At 41.2% G+C, this 19,867-nt stretch overlaps 1 protein-coding gene across 1 annotated transcript in view; it reads left to right on the top strand.

Moving 5' to 3' along the window:
• LOC143033385 (guanylate cyclase 32E-like) overlaps window positions 1–19,867 on the top strand; it is a 40,956-nt gene that overhangs the window by 10,137 nt on the left and 10,952 nt on the right. Inside the window, exons 8-21 of the mRNA XM_076198736.1 lie at window positions 2,833–2,980; window positions 3,349–3,439; window positions 3,768–3,846; window positions 4,639–4,753; window positions 5,172–5,351; window positions 7,098–7,202; window positions 7,442–7,513; window positions 8,466–8,640; window positions 10,029–10,230; window positions 10,809–10,943; window positions 15,026–15,138; window positions 17,351–17,502; window positions 18,859–18,957; window positions 19,492–19,636. Of these exons, the coding sequence (XP_076054851.1) occupies window positions 2,833–2,980; window positions 3,349–3,439; window positions 3,768–3,846; window positions 4,639–4,753; window positions 5,172–5,351; window positions 7,098–7,202; window positions 7,442–7,513; window positions 8,466–8,640; window positions 10,029–10,230; window positions 10,809–10,943; window positions 15,026–15,138; window positions 17,351–17,502; window positions 18,859–18,957; window positions 19,492–19,636 (1,811 nt within the window). The remainder of the gene's footprint in view (window positions 1–2,832; window positions 2,981–3,348; window positions 3,440–3,767; window positions 3,847–4,638; window positions 4,754–5,171; window positions 5,352–7,097; window positions 7,203–7,441; window positions 7,514–8,465; window positions 8,641–10,028; window positions 10,231–10,808; window positions 10,944–15,025; window positions 15,139–17,350; window positions 17,503–18,858; window positions 18,958–19,491; window positions 19,637–19,867) is intronic.

Raw genomic sequence — 19,867 nt, forward strand, 5'->3', positions numbered from 1 at the left:
CGTATGCGTGTTCCTGAAGCATTCGTAAGAGGAACTGCTGTCGGTCTAAGATAAGGAGATAATTCTGAGTTATAGGGTAAGAGTGAGATTTGAGAACCAGTATCTATGACAAATTCATATCTCTGGCAACCTATTGAGGTAGTTATTACAAGTGGTAGTCTGACGGCAGGGACCTCACATGGGGCAGGGACCTCACATGGGGGCGGCACATTTAGGGGGGCGGCAATTCTAATCTGGACATGCCGTCCACAAGGCTGACAAAATAATTATAATAAAAAAAGGTCAAAGGAGCCTGAATATTTTACCGTAATATACGAATTTTGCGTTAGAGTCAACAGAATATGAAATATTTTTCCCTTATCCTTTGTGCAACAGGGACATTAAATACAATTTTCAAAATCCGTTTAATGATTTCGCAAGCCAATAGCTAACACAGGCTGTAAGGGATGGTGGAGATAGGAAGTGGTGATGGGGAAGGCGGGGGCGTCGCTGAGAACTTTCCCCGGGGCGGCACTTTGCCCCGGGGGCGGCACTTTACCGCGGGGGGCGGCACTTTGCCCCCCGGGGGGGGTACTTTGGCCCGGGGGACGGCACTTTGGCCCGGGGGCGGGACTTTGCCCACGGGTGGCACTTTGCCCCGGGGGACGGCACTTTGCCCCAGAGGCGGCACTTTGCCCCGGGGGGCGGCACTTTGCCCCGGGGCGGCACTTAGGCATGTAAGAGCTCTGTCTGACGGTTGCAAAGGATACTTCTATGGACTGCCCATCTAGTTTCCCGACGTACTAGACCTAGGAGCAGGGGACGAGAATTAGGACGGGAATCAGGCAAAATGTTACTGGAAATGGAAGAAAGCATACACCAATGTTTACATGATTTAGCTCTACTACCATAATATATATGATACCTACAGATATGTTGCTATTGACCCTCATATATCGGTCTTACTCCAATAGGAATGTCAGTAGAAACTGAGCTTTTTGGGCTACTATGAAACATTGCACTGTTATGAGAGGGTGAACACGACACTTTGTCACTAACCACTGACACTAGAGCACTACGGTTGCCGGAACCGTAAGCCTGCAGTGTTTTCGGCGACACGGGCTAATTCGTCCAGGGTTCCTTCATGTGTTACGAGAGGTCGAATGTCACTGGGAACTGCTTTCAGAAACTTGAATTCCAAGAATTCGTCGTCCACTTTCAGCTGTTGTCCAATCTTCCTGAGCTCTCGAAGGAATATCGTAGGTTTCTCGTGCATTATATGGTTTTGATGCACGAGGGCATCAAACAGTTCCGGTTGGGTCATAGTCGGCGGAGTTGACGACGTCATCACTGAGCTGGTTGAGCACTCGAACGGTTAGCTTGCTATGACGTGATAAAACTTGGTGGAGGACGTGGTGATGTTCGCCAAAATTAATTGGGAATCCAGTAGAAGAAACCAGTGTGCTCGGGTTGTTTCGTCAAATTGCCGGGGGTCGGACGGCGACTGCTGCCGCTACCGAAAGTGTTGACGTTGCTGATTTGGGCTTCGATGCTGCTACTGCGGCTGTTGTTTGCGTCGCGCCTGGCGTGACGAATGACTGGCGTAATAGCGTCGTTCTGCGACATAGTTTCCGCAGATAGGATGCTGGTTGGTTTGGATGAAGGATGAGGTTGAAGGATGTGTAGAAAGTGAGCTTCTTTATACGTCGTCGATACAGTACCCGTTAGATACGGCACACGAAGTATTGAAAGCGTCACTGGAATACCACGCTTGCGAAACACAACAGTCACTTTGAATTAATTATCCACTCGTTTCTCTTATCCACATAAAATGGTCACTTTAGGCGGTCACCAGTTATGGTGTCGTGTAACATGCCTATGCATGCGGATAGAGTAAATAAAAGTCGAGGTTACGTGGTATTTGATATTAAGTTACAACCAACGCAACCAGGTTACTCCTTCGCACTGACCCTTGGTCGTAGCCTGCAACGTCTCTGCCTGGGCATGTAGAGTTACCACGTCTAACCTATCTTCGTAGGACATGCTTATATAGTATATACAGAACTACATTATGAACATGGATGCATATAGGGCATCTACATTCTAAGATGTTACAGAAAAAGGTAGAGCTGGATACGGATAAAATATATGCCACATCATAATTATATGATGTGGCATCGACGTATTGGCGTATGTTGTTTGCTGTGCCAGAGAATGCGCGTAGCTACATACGCAGTTATAAATTACGCATTACGTTACATTACATTATATTACATCATATTACAACCGCTACATTTTAATAAATTTCTAGTAGCCTTTATCTTGCTACCCAAATGTTTGCTTTATTTTATATTAGTTTCACGTCTTTATTATTATTTTTGCGGATATATTTTTTCTTTTCCTTTGGGACCAATAACGGGTACCTGCAGGTGATGATCTCGCAAGACCAGGGAGTACCATCTCCCTGGTGCCTGTCTTCAAAACCTGTCTACATCCTCACCTGTACTTCCCCCTACTTTTCACAGAAAGAGCTGACAATTAATGGCTGCCCCTCTCCTACTGCTGTATGGCAGTGACAACGTCCCACACTAATACAAGACAGACAACATTTCATTGTTTCTTCCCAGAAAGATCTTTGGCTCTATAGAAATCCCATAGCCGTTGCCACCTACTGTGGACTGTGCCTTCCCAGTCAGTGCCACAGCAACAATAATATTCTCTTCCTTGTGTTATTCTGTTGAATACATTTTGTACCCCATCAGTTTTGGAACCTTATACAATTACTGTGCAGTCATACTGTATGTGTATTTTAAGGATGTGCATACTTCACGAGTTGAACATCTTGCTGAACAGGTATATGGTATATGTGGATGAGCGAGGAGATGCAGAGGGCAACTACACTTTGATCGCCCGTGGGTGTGCCAACCATACATCCTCTGGCAAGTTCGGACTCTATCCGGTCGGAGGATTTCGCTACAATGAACACTTCATGGGAGTTCCGGTAAGAACAGGTAGTGAATGAAAAATATGAGTGGTGGGGCAAGGAATAAGTTACGTGTGCAAAATGAAGAAGGCATTAGATTAATATTTATCTGTTTATCTATCTATATACTGAGAGCTTTTTCCCCCCTTACAAGGGAGGTAACTAAGTCAGAGGCACATACCTATTCCCACCCATTTTACTCCCACCCCTCTCGGGAATCTCACTCCTCATGGATGACGGGTCATCCCTGCATCCCTGCGCCCCAAAACAAACAAATAAATAAATAAATAAATAAATAAATAAGTAAATAAATAAATAAATTGATAGATAGATAAATAGAATGAAAAAATAGTACTTGAATTTGTCCTCTTATGTTTTTTTCCCAGGTCCTACATTTGACTCGCACTATTGAATGGAAAACAGGAAGCCCTCCTGTTGATGAACCTCCATGTGGATACAGGGGCGAGATGTGCCAAAGTATGTACTAAGAAGCTGCTCAAAACCATTGTTCTATTGGAAACCATATAGTGTACATGTTTACTTTTTCTTTCCTCAAATCAAAACAAGGACCAATGATGGGTAGCTACAAGTGGCGGCCTAGCGTTACCGATGTCAGAGCATAAATCTACATCCTCTCTTCAAAACCCATCAACACCCTCTTCTCCATCTCTCTCTCTACAATCACGGGGTCCTGTCTTTTAGCCTTCATTGTTCAAACTTTAACTTAAATTTGTTTGTGTATATTATGGAATTATTTCCTCTTATAGGCTGTTCCGCAAGTTGACTCATCTTTATTTCTTGGCAGCTGAAACCGGTGAGATTGTTGGCGGAGTCACAGGTGGAGTTGTTCTCGTCCTTCTCTTTGTGTCACTTATTGTATATAGGTAAGTATTTACTCAAGCATATGTACAATCACAAGCAAAATTTTTCACCCACCAGTTTTTCAGGATACAAAATTAAAATTCTTTGTCTGACATTTTTTTTTATTTATTTAAGAAAATTACTTAACTGTACGCTAAATACATAGGAAAATATATTGCATACTCGACCAAAAAATTTTTATCGACATTGTGAGAACTATAGCATGGGTCAAAATATTTGATTGTGACTGCACATAGTCATTATCTACAGGAAAAAACTATACTGTCTCTTTATCATCAACTGTCAAAATTGCCTTTGAATTAATTTATGTTTGTGATTCGAATGATTTGTGATTTTTTCCATCTAGTATAATTTCCCACATTTGGCTCTAGTCGTAAATCCTGTCTAGATCTTCTTGTAGTAACTTACAGTCTTCATTTTCATGATCTTTGCATTATCTGCAAACAGATTTGCGTAAATTCTTGTTCCATTCATCACGTCATTTATAAAAATCAATGAAGGTTACCTACTTGTGATGATCCTGCAAGACAAGGTTAAGAAAAATATATCAACACCCATACAGAAATGTATAAACCAAAGATTCAGATAAGGAGAAGTGATGATCAGAAACTGTTTCACTTCTACTGGTGCAAGCCGGTGATATAGAAACAATCACACACGAATGCAACACAGACAACAGCCCAACATTTCTTCTCAGTCTGTGAGATGGCCCAAAGACTTGCCAGCCACTGTGTAGCTGTCTTTCGTGTACTGAACCGGTCAGTACATGTAATTCCTTTATGGATTTATTACAGAAACTGGCGTTACGAGCAAGAGTTAGACAACTTACTGTGGAAGATTGACTATAAAGATATTCAGATAAACGAGTTTACACCTGCTGTCAGCAACGGTAACAACAAGATTGCCAGGGTAAGGATGAAAACAGCCACATTCTCTTTCTTTTATCATGTCTTATTCAATTTCCTTCCTCTCTCAGAGTGGTTGATTATGCATACTACAATGTCAGTCTATTTTTGCCTATAAATGTATTTATATGTTTGTGTCTCTATCCACCTATCTGTCTAATCTGCCTCCAATTTGTCCGTCTCCAGGTATGTGCTCTCACTCTCTCTCTCTCTCTCTCTCTCTCTCTCTCTCTCTCTCTCTCTCTCTCTCTGTTCTTGCATACATGGGTCCTGTGACATTACAATTAAGTGAACACAATTAGGTAAACAGGCAAGCACACACACACACAATTTAATTATCCATTTGTATTTTTGAACCTATAATTACATTTGCCCTTTCACCCGCATTATGTACATCTCTGTTGTCTTATGTCTTCGTCTAGGGACTGTACCACACAGTGCGCACAAGTCAAGTGTCCCTTTGTTCGAATCCCGATACGGATTTTCGATACTCCGCAGTCTACACCCAAGTCGGCCTCTACAAGGGTCGAATCTATGCAATCAAAAGAGTTTGTAAAAAGTCAGTTGAAATCACTAGGAAGATGAAGAAGGAACTAAAGACGGTACGAACTTTTTTTCTGTATACTGGTACACCAAAATATTTCGTTATTCCTTTTGTGTTTTTCTAGAGGTTTCAATTCCATTCATAATATCTTATTTTTGAGTGATTAGAACGATCAAAGCAAGAGAGAAATGTCATGTGGAGGGAATAGAAATGAGGTGATCGAGGGCTACGTATGGTTACAGAATATAACAAAATAAGGAATGATAGGATTCATGAAGGGATTATGGTACAGATTAGATTGGGAGATAGAGAAAGTAGAGTATGGTCGTATTTTGAGATAGGGTGAGAGGAAATATCCTTGAAGGATGCATAAATTGGTGGTGCCAGCAGTGAGAGGAAAAGGAAGAAGAGAAAAAGATGGTTGGATGAGTAAATAAAACCATAAAAAGCCATGGCCATGATGTCGATCAAATGAAAATGTGTGCGACAGAGTTGGAAGAATGTGTGGGTTAAGACCTGAACTATGGTGGATGTAAAATGCTGATGAATTTGCTGATCTTAAACACTATTTTCGTTCTTTTCTCATTTCTTTATTTTACGGTATTTTAAAATGAAATTTAAGTATTATATTCCTTAAAACCTTACCTTTCCAATGGTATCAAACGTTTGAAAAGTCCCATGTTGAGGTGGATGTTTTTGATGAAATATACGAGGCCGTTTTTGCGCATTTTAAACGGCCATTTTGGATTTTGCTGATATTTTTTCCCAAAGTATTTTTTAATATAATCTCTTTAGTTTTTGAGATTTTGTTGTGAATTTTTAGCATATTACCTTATCTTTCCAAAGGTATCAAAAGTTTTTAAAAAATCCCACATTTAGTTGGTTATTTTTTATCATATATACGAAGCCGTTTTTAGCGCACTTAAAACGGCCATTTCGAATTTTGCTGATCTTTTTTCCCAAAGTATTTCTAATACCATCTCTTTAGTTTTTTATAGATTTTTTTGTGAGATTTTAGTATGTTATTCTTTATAACCTTAATTTTCCAGTAGTATGATTTTGTTTTCTTCTTAATTCTACATTTAATTGGTTATTTTTGGTTGTGTTTATTTTCGTGAATACAACTCATGGGAGATCAAAGGTTGGTGGTGTTTATTTCGGTGAACACAACTCATTGAGATCAAAGGTTGGTAGTGAACACAACTCACTGAGATCAAAGGTTGGTAGTGTTATTTCGGTGAACACAACTTACTGAGATGTGGGATTTAAAAAAAAATTGATATCTTTGGAAAGATAAGATTATAAAGAATAATATGCTAAAATTTCACAACAAAATCTTAAAAAACTATAGAAATGATATTAAAAATACTTTAGGAAAAAAGATAAGCAAAATCCTAAATGGCCGTTTAAAATGCGCAAAAACGGCTTCGAATATTTCATCAAAAGCACCAACCTCAACATGGGACTTTTTCAAAACATTTGATATTGAAAAGGTAAGGTTTCAAGGAACAATTTACTAAAATTTCATTTTAAAATAATGAGAAAAGAATGAAAATAGTGTTTGAGATCAGCAAATTCATCAGCAGAATCATCAGTATTTTACGCCCACCCCCTGAACTATGAGTTGGGTGCACCGGGGGAAGAACAGATAGTATTTATGGAAATATTATAAAGTTCCATCTTTGCACTGATTAATCAGGCAGGAGTGAAATGGATGCATGTGATAGAAGCCAATGGGAGAGGCCAGAGGGATCCTTCCTCTACCGTGCCTGACCACCTCACCACTTTGATGTATCTCTTGCAGATGCGCGACTTGAGACACGACAACCTTGTCAGCTTCATAGGCGCATGCGTGGACCCTCCCCACATCTGTTTAATTACCGAGTATTGTGCACGTGGGTCTCTGAAGGTGATGTACAAACTTAACTAGTGTTATAGTTATGTAAATGTGTATCAGCATCTGTTACCTTTTCTTTCCAGATACTATTTTGCCATCCATTTTTACCCTTTCTTTTTCCTCTTTTTTTCCAATTTGTAAACACCTGGACGTATGTAGTGCGTGCATGCATATGTGTGGTGACAATTATTTTACTTACATTGATTTTGTAATCCTTTAAAATGAGGTTGCTCTGTTATTTGTTCTTCCAGGACATTTTGGAGAATGAAGATGTGAAATTAGATAATATGTTCATTGCATCACTTGTGGGCGACATTGTGCAGGTAAGTGAACTTAATTACTATATTCTCAGTACTTTCACCTTTCCATTACTTTCTGATGATGATGGTGATGATATATATGCATACATACACATAGACCAAAAGGCATTTCCCCATTTATAAGTGGGGTAGTTGAGCTAAAGTATACACCTATCATGCACCCATCCAAAAACCCATTTGTTGTCTCTACCATCTTAGCACTTCTCAGATGAAGGTTCAGTCCTGTCCCTTGTCACATTGCTCGGGTCAGAGGCAATGCACCAAGACACAGCACATCCACAGTAGGGCACGACAGCTGAAATTGGTTTATCTCCACCGATTCTTTACAGGTATATGGAAAACCAACCCCTTCATCCACTTGAGAAATTTACAGAGCAGATTAAAAACATCCATTTGGGCTGCATCATTTCCTCACCTATTTTCAAATCTTTCTCCATCCACTCATGATTTTGCATTCTCTCTTCCATGCTCAACAGACATTTTTCTTATATCCAATACCTCCTTCACCCCATCTATCCACCTCATTCTTGGTATTCCCCTGAAGTTCCCTCCCTCCACTTCTGCTTTCCACGCTCATTTTGCTAGCTCTTCTTTGTTCATTTTTTCAATACATTCAAATCACTTCATCATTCTTTGATCAACCCTATCTTCCAGCTCTTAGCTCTTTCCACCCCTGCTCTCATCTGCACCTCCATCCTCCACCACATTTCTAAAAACTCCATCACAAAAATATTCAGCCTTCCTTTCTGTCGTATTCAAATTACAAGTCTCTGTTCCATAGAGTGCCATGGGCACAATCACTCCCTTATGCAGTTTTCACTTTGTATTCAGTTCCAGAAACATACCCACAATCTCATTGAATAGTCAGGTCCTTCTTCTTGTGCAAAGAAGGAAATTTTTTTAATATAAAGATAAATTTAACATATAATTCACATGGACATCCTTTGCTTTACAGGGAATGATGTTCCTCCACGACTCCCCAATAAAATCTCATGGCAATCTGAAAAGTTCAAACTGCTTGGTAGACTCGCGATGGGTCCTCAAGATTGCTGACTTTGGACTGGGAGAACTCAAAGGTGGTGATGACATGACCCCAGTTAACTGCATTGATCTTCAGGAAAGGTGTATGGGTAGGTGAGCAAATCACTCTATTCAGTTATACAGTTTAATTTTGACTGTCATAGTCATGGATACTGTTTGAATCAACACTGGGTACCTGCGATTGGTGGTTCTGAGAAATGGACACCAGAGAGAAGTATCTTCCTACTATCCATCTTCAAAACTTGTCAACATCCTCACTTCTCTCAGGAGGTACAGCCCCAAGGGGATAACATTCTATTCCCAGACTGAGCCCAGGACCTTTCTCCATATCTCAACTATATTTCCTCCACCAGTTTACTTAACCCCTTGAGTACCGGATGTGTGTTTTGTGACACCTGCGTGTCACGGCTGAGTGCACCTGCCAGGAACCGAGCGTGCTCCCCGTGACACGCACGTGTCACAGTTATAAGCTGTGTGTATTGAGGGCTCTCAAGGCCTCAGTTTCTGGGTTATTTCTACCCACGTGGTGGCAAGTGTCTGTGTTTACAAACATAAGGCTCCAGCCATTCGTAGGACGGTTTGAAACGTTTGTTTACATAAGGTTGACGGGTCGGTAATGAAGGGGTTAAGGAGATCTGACTTACAAGTTGGTAATATAAAACCCGGCAGTGGGTAGGAGGCCAAGATGACCCTTCACCCACAAGTAGCTAAGATGAGAGAGTAACAAGTGCAGTGGATAGGAGTGGAATGGTTTGAAGTAGGGCCATGCATTTGACCTCACCACCTCCCTTATAAAGGGGAAGAAGCCCTTGGTATATAGATAAATAGAATATAAAAACAATCCCAACAAAATATAGAGAACTCAAATATTTCTTTCTAGGGAGATCCTTGGTAGGTCTGAGGACCATTGCCAGCTACAGTGTTGTTGTAGGTTTTCAATCAGTGAGACCCAAGGCAATTATCATTATTATGTTGTACAAATCTTAGCATAAGTACCCAATTCAGTGTCTGTCTCTATTTTTCTGCCTGATATACTTTCTGTGATATCCTTTTATCATTCTATAAACACTCAAGTGGTATTCAAGTTGTTAATTTCCATTCCTTTCCACTTTTCCTTGCAGTATTTTCACCTTTGTCTACCTTGGGTAGACCTGTAGAGTTTTCATTTTGTTCCAACCAAATTGTAATACACCAAGGCCTTTTAATCTAACACTTACCAACTGCCGTTTGTGTAGACATTTGGGCCCAGAACATAAACCCACTTCAGGAATTTGCCCATTACATAAAACATCACCAATTCCCGAAGTGGGTTTATGTCTTGTGCCTAAACATCCCCTCAAGTGGTGGTTGACGAGTGTTGGATTAAGAGACACAGGTGTATATATATTGGTTTCCATAACTCTATATTTCAATGAAAAACAAACTTTATGTTCCATTTTGTCCAAACATTATTCCATTCTAATTTTTGTTCACTCAGATCTGCTCTACCGTGCTCCAGAACTTCTTCGATGTAGCCAAGCACCACCCAACGGTACACAGAGGGGAGATATCTATTCCTTTGCCATCATCCTTTATGAAGTTCACAGCCGTCAAGGACCTTATGGCCTCATTGACATGTCGCCCTCAGACATTTTGAAGAAGGTCATGACGGGCCCAGAGGAGGGAGGTCAACCCTTTAGGTGTGTAGCCATATTTCTGGCAGTGCAAATATAAAAGAAAGTTATTAGTTCTGACAGACTGAAAGCAGCTCCAAAGACGACAACTAAGCAATTGCCTTTAGGCCGGCTATGCTATTTAGGGATATTGAAACATTCATCCATGTGTAGTCCAGAGATTTAGCAGTCTGTGCCTCACCTTTGTCTGGAGGTATAGCCCGAAGTGACTGGCACTTAGTCTCTCGATTAAACCCAAGATCTATATCATGTCTAATTACCTTTTCTTCATTTTTTCACATAAAAGAGCTGATGGTTGACAACTGCTCACCACCTTTTTCTTCTACCAGCCAGTGACATGAAACAGATCCACATTAATACAACACAAAAGATAATCTAATGTTTCTTCCTAGAGAAATCTATGGGAGAGACTTATGCCCATTGCTGTCTTCTGTGGTGCTATGGATTTGCAGTCATTGGAACTCGAAATAGCAACTAATATTATGCTATTACCATTATAACTGTTAAAGTGCTTTATAATCTTCTGTATCCACATTGCAAAGGCTATTGTATGACAATCACTCAACTTCTTTTTCAACTACCAGGCCTCTGGTGGACATGCTTGAACACTGTTTTGATTGTGTAAAGATTGTTCTGAGAGAGTGTTGGGCTGAAGTTCCAGAGGACCGGCCTGAGTTCAGAGTTATAAGGTTACGCCTTCGGTCCATGAGAAGAGGAATGTAAGTACTAAAAGAGACCTTAATACCTCAAAGATGAATTATAGATCTTAGGCTTGTCACTCTTCACTAGTACATCATGATCCATCAAGTAGTAACAGTTTTAATCCTGGAATATGAAATATCGTTTTCCAGTATACACGAAGGACTAACAAAATGAATTGTAACATGTAATCATGCACAGACATACGTATAGTGATTATACATACATACATATACCAAGGCTTTTTTCCCCCTTACAAGGGAGGTAGCCAAAAAGGAAAAGGCATAAAATCATTACCATCCATTCCATCCCTGAATACACTCCACACCCCTCCACCCTCCCTCTTCTCTTAGCACCTCCTGGATAACGGGTCATCCCTGGACCTTGTCCACTGCCCTGGGTCAGAAGCAGTGTCGCAAGACACAGCACATCCACAGCAAGGCCGCTTCATTAAATTGGCGACCCCCCCCCCTCTCCGTCCTCCCATGCATAAAAGGAGAAGACGGGGAGAAATCCCTTCAGGCTGCATCAAATTTTGCTCACACATACTACCTCACCCCCCATCCCCCCACCCATTCCACCTCATGCATCACAACATCATCCATATACAACCATTCTCCATTCACCCCTGTCTTCTGTCCTCTCCCGTCCTTCCCCAAAGCCCCCTTCACCCCCATCCATCCACCTCATCCGAGGACGTCCCCTCATGTTCACTCCCTCCACATCTGCCTTCCATACCTCTTTTAATAGTCTTTCTTCACTCATTCTTTCCATGTGTCCAAACCATCCTAATACTCTTTCATCAACCCTATCTTCCAACTCCCTTTCCACCCCCATTCTTCTCCTCACCTCTTCATTTCTCACTCTATCTAGCCTAGTAACCACCATCATACTTCTCAGACACCTCATCTCAAACACATTCAAACTCCTTCTCTCTTCCTCTCTTATGTTCCATGTTTCTGCCCCATACAGTGCTGTTGGCACAATCACTCCTCATTACACTCTTCAACCCACCAAGGCATTTACTCGCTTCTCTCAATCTACATTCTACCTCCACCTTTTCCTGCCACATTTGCACCCAAGTATCTAAAACTATCCACTTCCTCCAGTCACTCTCCCTTAATGCTCACTTCCAGTCTACTGCCACTTTCACCCCTTGTACATATCATCACCTTACTTTTACCCACATTTATCTTTAGCTTTCTTCTATCACATACTCTCCCAAACTCTGTCACCAACTTCCTCAGTCCCTCCTCCGATCCTGCCACAAGCGCAGTGTCGTCCGCAAACAACAGCTGGCTCGCCTCCCACTTTTCTCCATTTTCTTTAACCATCTCCAATCCCTGACCCACTACCCTTGCATTTACCTCTCACACTACCCCATCCATGTATAAGTTGAACAGCCAGGGCGACATAACGCATCCTTGACGAAGTCCCACCTTTACCTCGAACCACTCACTCTCTCCATTTCTAATCCTAACACAAGCTCTACTACTCTCATAAAAACTCTTGACAGCTCCTAGAAGCTTTCCTCCTATCCCGTATATCTGCATAACCTCCTACAGTGCCTATCTGTCTACCCTATCGTAAGCCTTTTCCAGATCCATAAAAGCCCAAAAAATATCCTTCCCCTTTCCTATAGCTTTCTCAGATATTTGTCTTACCTGAAAGATCTGATCTACACAACCTCTACCCGTCCTAAATCCACACTGTTCCTCACCAATTACTCCCTCTGTTCCTCTCCTAATCCTCTCAATCAAGATCCTCCCATAAGCCTTCCCAACTACACTTAACAAGCTAATCCCTCTGAAACTACTACATTCACACTTGTCCCCTTTTCCCTTGTAAAGTGGAACTATACAGGCACTCCTCCAGTTCTCCGGCACTCTACCCTCTCTCCAGCAAACATTAAATAACCTCACCAGCCAGTCCACCATCACTGTACCTCCTTTTTTTAGACATTCTGCATGGCATCCATCCAGACCAGGTGCCTTACCTGCTTTCATCATCTTAACAACTGCCTTCACCTCATCCTTCCTTATTTCTCCTCCATTTTCCTCACTCATCACTCTCATTTTCTTAGCATTTCTCACTGCAACTATCTTTCCCTCCCTATCCTCCTTCACATTTAGCAACTCCCTAAAATATTCTGCCCATCTTCCCCTTACTGCCTTCTCTTCCATTATCATCTCTCCATCTGCACCTTTTACCTTTTCTTCTCAACTTGATTCGCCTCCTCTTCCTCTCTTAATTTCTTTACAAAACATCTTTTTTATTACTTTCAAGATTTTCTGTCATACTCTTACCCCACTTCACATCTGCTCTCCTCTTTGCCTCCTTTACCTTTTGCTTTACTTCTTTTCTTTTCTTTGTACCTCTCAAAGGTATCCGTCTGGGGTATTGGCTGCTTGTTATTGTGGCAAAGTAGCATGCAGTTGATACTTTAGGGTCTATATGGGGTGCCCCTACAGACCAGAGCCACACATCATTTTGTCTATGATAGAGGAAAACTCTTCATAGAGAAATTATGACACTTTTATACTACAACTGTCCCTCCGTTATGCTGTCCCCCAACCCCTTGCTGCTGTCCTGTACCATTTCTCTGAGTATTCATTTTCTGCTGTGGGGGAATTCCCTGTGGTGGGGGAAAAGAATACTGCCACCAAATATTTCCACTTGGATCGTAAGAGGCGAGAAGAAAGGGACGGGGAGTGGGACTAGGCATCCTTCTCCTTGTAGCCCCACAGGGGACATTCCTAAATGAAAAAGTAAAGGCAGAGGGTCTGGGAGTTTTCTGACCAGCACCCTAAGGTTTGGGTCTTTTAATGTGCGTGGATGTGGTACAGATGAGAGTAAAAGGGAAGAGATAGGTAGTATGTTTGTGAGAAGAAAGATGGATGTGTTGGCTTTGAGTGAAACTAAGTTGAAAGGGAAGGGTGAGTGTAAGTTTGGGAGTGTAAGTGGGAGGTTATCAGGAGTGAAGAGAGGGCGAGGGAGGGAAGGGGTGGCTATTCTAGTAAATGAAGAGATAGGTAAACGTGTAGTGGAGTGGAAGGAGGTTTCCTCAAGGATAATGTGGATGAAGGTGAAACTGGGAAAGGAGATGTGGGTCTTTGTAAGTGCATATGGGCCTGGCAGTGAGAAGAGTGTAGAAGAAAGGGAGGCATTTTGGATAGATTTAAATGAGTGCATAGAGGATTTAGGGAGAAATGTCAATGTAATAGTACTGGGAGACCTTAATGCTAGGGTAGGAAATGGTCCAATTGATGGAGTGGTTGGGAAATGTGGAGTTCCAGGAAAGAATTGTAGTGGAGAGTTGATGGTGGAAATGTGTCTAGAAAGAGAGTTGATGATAGCAAATACAATGTTTCAGAAGAAAGTCAAGCATAAGTACACATGGGAGAGGGTGGTGGATGGGTGGTAGACAGAGCGTTGATGGATTATGTAGTGGTAAATAGGACTATGATAGGAAGAGTTAAGGATGTACATGTGCTAAGGGGAGAGGGTGGGGGAATATCAGATCATTTTTTGGTGGAAGGTAAGTTGAGAGTGGAGGATAGATGGAGAAAGAGGAAAGGGACAAAAGGTAGGGAAGTGCTTAGAGTGACCTCTTTAAATGAAAAGGAAAAGGAGGAGGAGTACAAGAAGAAGCTGAAGGAGGAGTGGGAGGGAGTGAAGGATAGAGTAGAGCTAGGTGTGGAGGAGGAATGGGGATGGTTGAAGGAGGGAGTCAAAGTGTACAAGGATGGTGTGTGGAACAAGAAGGACAGGAGGAAATAGAAGGAAGGGTAGTGAATAGTGGGATGAGGAAACAAAGAAGGTTGTAGAAGAGAAGAAGCGAGCTTTCACAGATTGGTTACAAAATAGGACAAGGGAGTCATAGTGATTTTAAGTGCACATATATATAAAGCACACCACACACAGAGCTGCACACTTGTACATTACAATAGACTACATCAAATTGTATAGGATAACCATACTGAAAAAGACTAAGACCCATAATAAGGCCAGATCCATTAAATAAATTCATAATGAAAAACAAGTGAATAGGTGGGCAAATAAATTTATTAGGTTTTTAATTTGATGTTATTGTTTTGCATAGGAAGTCCAACATCTTCGACAATATGTTGGCTATGATGGAGAAGTATGCCAACAATCTAGAGGTTTTAGTTGAGGAGAGAACTGATCAACTAATGGAAGAAAAGAAGAAGACAGGTAAACAAACTTGAATTGTTCATGCTTGACAAAAAACCTGTTTAATTTTTTTTTATTCTCACTTAGAGGCCATATTTTTTCATTCAGTTTTGGGTAGTCTATACTTGCTCACAGACCAAAGGCTTTACTTCATTATAATTATTTTTGTATGTTCATTTATGGGCAAGATGATCAAAATCTGTTTTTGGGTGTGTTCGTTCACGGACTGGAGAAGTCCTTCAGTTTTGCCTATTCTTATTCACAGGCTTATCTTGACCTGTGCGTTTAGCCTATAAACTTTAGTTGTTGTTGTTGTTGTCGTTCCCTAGACTGTCTGTCCGAGCAGTCCCGTCTCCCCAAGGAAGGCCACAGCCGAAACTGGGTTTTCCCACAAATCCTTTATAGAGTGTATAAACTTTAGTAGGGACAGTAGCTTCAAAGGCAGTTTTTTCTTTTATGTACAGCATCAAGTTGACACTGTTCGTTATCTTATATTTTAAGTGTTGGTTAGTCAAGGATGGGACTATGTGAAGGCAGAGTGTTCTTTGATTTTTTGTGTTGTGTCTGAGAGTTTTTATATTGTGAGGTCTTTATAGTTTCCTTGGGAGTCTTTTTTTAAGCTACTGTCTCACTTGCCATTGTTTACACCAGAATGGCTTTTATTTTCCCTGGCTTGACATATGTGCCGCTGGTCACACCACTCGTCAAGTCCGCTAGTGGAATCATAACAACACAAGCCGCTATGGAAGAAGCACTGGAATATTGAGAGATGGTAGAGGTATTGATGTTTATTACTCAAACTAGTGTAGTGTTATTGTTATTTGAGGGAGTACATGAAATATAATGTGATTGTTGCTAAGACTTGTTTAATTGGTCATTCCAATGAGGCAAGAATGTCCTGTTCATAGAAGCAACAGTGATGTTTTAAAACCCCGATTACGTTCATATTAACCACTTGAATATGAAGACGCATACGTAGGCATTATGAGGCCCGAGTGAGGATGAGGATGCCAGCGTCAGCTTCCTGATTAGATTTATTTTGTAGTTATAACTGAGTGACCCTCTTATTCTGTGAACAGGCTTGATCATTTTGTCAGTGATTACAAACACTCTGAGTGAAAGAGAATGAGTATAACAGCTGTAACTTTATTTTTTATGATGCGCGTATCGTGATGCCTCATCATACATCAGGCAGCTAATGTGCGCGCGAATATTTGACTCGTATTGAAGAGGTTAACAAAGCTATGATTGCCTTTAGGTGGTTTGTTGGGTGTCATTCCTGGTGCTTTTGGTTTGTCATACGTTTAGCATTTCAGATCAGATGATTGGGTAGGAGTTTGTTGCTGGCAGTAGGGTGGATGCATTGGAGAGGGTTGATACCACTTCTCGAGTCACCTTGTTTGCTCGTTTGTTGCCAAGGATGCTCATATGAGATGGTACCTTGCAGAAGGATACAGATTTAAAGCAGGTGGAGATCTGAATGATCCATGAATGTATTTTGTGGACAAGTTGGTGGAGAGAATTGAGTATGGAAAATGATTGTGGGGCACCTTTTGAGTTCAAGATGATTACATAGGATGAGGAGGGGGAAATTGTGGGTAATATATAGGGCAGCAAGCATGACAGAGTTCACCAGTGAAGGCTGAGGATATGAGGAGGGGGTAAAATTTCAGATTTGTATCTGTTGGGGATACTGCTGCATAGCCCATTCTATGGCCAGGGTGGGAACCATTGGTGTATGTATTGATAGTTACTAAGTAGGTGGGAGATTCCTGTCGTATGACTTTAGTTGGCATTTTTATTATTATTATCATACCTAACCAAGGCAGTGTTGCATTGAAGGAACTAGATTCTAAAATTCATCAGTTCAGCTCCTTTGCCATCGTGTGCCTAGTTGGTCCACACACGTACTAGATTAGGTGACTGTGCTCCCTCTTTTCATTAGACATCTCAAAGACCATTTGTTAACTTTTAGTTTTGTCTCTGCATTATTCTTCTTTCTCTCATACCAACAGTGCATTGGTGGCATAATCAGAAGCATACTGGTCTTGCATTTGCTTAATTGTGGGTTCGTATCCCATACTTTTCTCTGATTCCTGGTAGTGACTCTTACCTGCCCTGACAATCCATGTATACAGGGGAAAGGTGATGGTGTTAGTCATAGCTACCTCCTGGCATAGGTTCCTTGCCTTTCTTCTCCTACCAACACTTAAATTTCTCTTGCCATTTGCAGAGGCCCTGTTATATGAAATGCTTCCTCGCTATGTAGCAGAGCAACTGAAGGTTGGTAATAAAGTGGAAGCTGAGAACTTCGATAGTGTTACCATCTACTTCAGTGACATTGTGGGATTCACTGAAATGTCAGCTGAATCTACACCATTACAGGTAGGTTTTGAAGGAAGTCAAAGATGATTTTGTGCATTGGACAAGGGCATTCACATGTAACAGTGTTTGTAATCTGAGATGAATCATTCTGTATTGTCATTGAAGCAAGATCAGATAATACTTCAAAGTGAGTTATATTTGGAATACTTTGTGAGACCAATGACAGGTACCTATTTCTTGGACAGTGGGAGAATCATCCCTCTGCCACTTATCTTTAAATAAAATTGTTAGCCTCACCTCTTTGTAAAAGTACAACCAAGGGGCCTGATACTTGGTCTCCAGATGAGGCCCAAGATTTTTCTATAAATGTTCTTATGAAAAGAAGCGACACCAATGACTGATCCCCTTCTTTTCCTCCTACCAGTCAGTGACATAGAATCAGACCTACACTGATACACCACAGACATTTCAACATTCTTTCCCAGAAGGATCTAAAGGAGGGCCCAGGGATTATTGGTTGCTACTTTGGAACTGAGTGTTTCTTGTTAGTAAAACTTCAAGGCCACAATTATCACAACCTTAAGCGTTCTTCATATGCTGATCAAAATAATGACTGACCAGTGAATTGAAAAACTATAAACTAATTGCAGTAGTAATACATACATACATATACCAAGGCTTTTTCCCCCTTACAAGGGAGGTAGCCAAAAGGGAAAAGGTATCAAATCATTCCCACCCACTCCATCCCTGAATACACTCCACACCCCTCCACCCTCCCTCTCATCTTAGCACCTCCTGGATGACGGGTCATCCCTGCACCTTGTCCACTGCCCTGGGTCAGAAGCAGTGTCACAAGACACAGCACATCCACAGCAAGGCCCCTTCATTAAATCGGCGACCCCCCCTCTCTGTCCCCCCATGCATAAAGGAGAAGACGGGGAGAAATCCCTTCGGGCTGCGTCAAAATTTGCTCACACATACTACCTCACCCCCCATTCCACCTCATGCATCACAACATCATCCATATACAACCATTCTCCATTCACCCCTGTCGTCTGTCCTCTCCCGTCCTTCCTCAACAGACATTCCCCTCTTCCCCAAAGCCCCCTTCACCCCATCCATCCACCTCATCCTAGGATGTCCCTTCATGTTCACTCCCTCCACATCTGCCTTCCATACCTCTTTTACTAGTCTTTCTTCACTCATTCTTTCCATGTGTCCAAACCATCCCAATACTCTTTCATCAACCCTATCTCCCAACTTCCTTTCCACCCCTGTTCTCCTCCTCACCTCCTCATTTCTCAGTAGTAATAAGAGAAGAATTGGCAAAGAATTTATCAATTTTTCATTATAACTTTCATATCATTCTTGCAGCGATCTCTTCACAAATTTCAAGACAAATAATTTATTCTTCAGGTTGTTGACTTCCTCAATGACCTGTACACATGCTTCGACTCTATCATTGGCAACTATGATGTATATAAAGTCGAGACCATAGGTGATGCATACATGGTGGTGAGTTGACTTATATAAGTTTTGTGGTGTAAAGCAATTTCCTTGCACATGCAATAAAAGATACACATCTTTTTACAATATATAATGACCTGAGTACAAGTATCTTGTGTATGCTACTCTGACCACAAGTCATAGATGTTCCACATAAGAACATAAATATGTTATTTTCAGACACATTTTACCAAACACCTCTCTTGAATTTCATATTAATGTATTATACATATATCATTTGTATGTAAAAATGCACTTACATTTGACACACTGATATAAAATTATATGTACTATGTCCATCCTTTATAATTCACTTATAGCTGAAAAAGTCTCCTTTGTGCATGTATGTCATATAAAGCACAGTTTTATCATTTATGATATGCAAAATTTAGGTAAAATCTGCCCAGAACATAGAATTACTTTAAATTTCAGTTGTGACAGATGTGGGATAAAGTTTAGTAAGGAATCCAATTACACAACCTATCACTGTCTTTATCCTTAGGCTAATATTTGTGCCTTTGACCCTTTCTTGTTGCTCTGTAGGTGAGTGGGCTGCCAATCAGGAGTCTGGATCACCATGCTGGGGAGATCGCATCTATGTCTCTGCATCTGCTGGAGGCCATTCGAAAGTTCAAGATACGACATCGCCCAAATGACACACTGAAGCTCCGCATTGGAATTCATTCAGGTATTTGCTAGGTTTAATTGAGAGATCTTGGACCTAGTCCAGAGACAGAGTGTCAACCACCTCCCTTATATTCAAAGGTCACCCTGTAGAAGAGAATGAATTGGCATTGGTTGAGGGGGACATAACAGCGTCGATTGAATGAAGGGAGAGAAGAAGTGAGAAAAGTGCAGTGGAAGAAATATAGAAAATAATTAGCTATGGTAGGATTGTAGGATTAGATAGATGTCATTA

This window comes from Oratosquilla oratoria, chromosome 15, assembly GCF_046742065.1.
Source record: "Oratosquilla oratoria isolate Oo_2021 chromosome 15, ASM4674206v1, whole genome shotgun sequence".
Taxonomy (NCBI): Eukaryota; Metazoa; Arthropoda; class Malacostraca; order Stomatopoda; family Squillidae; genus Oratosquilla; species Oratosquilla oratoria.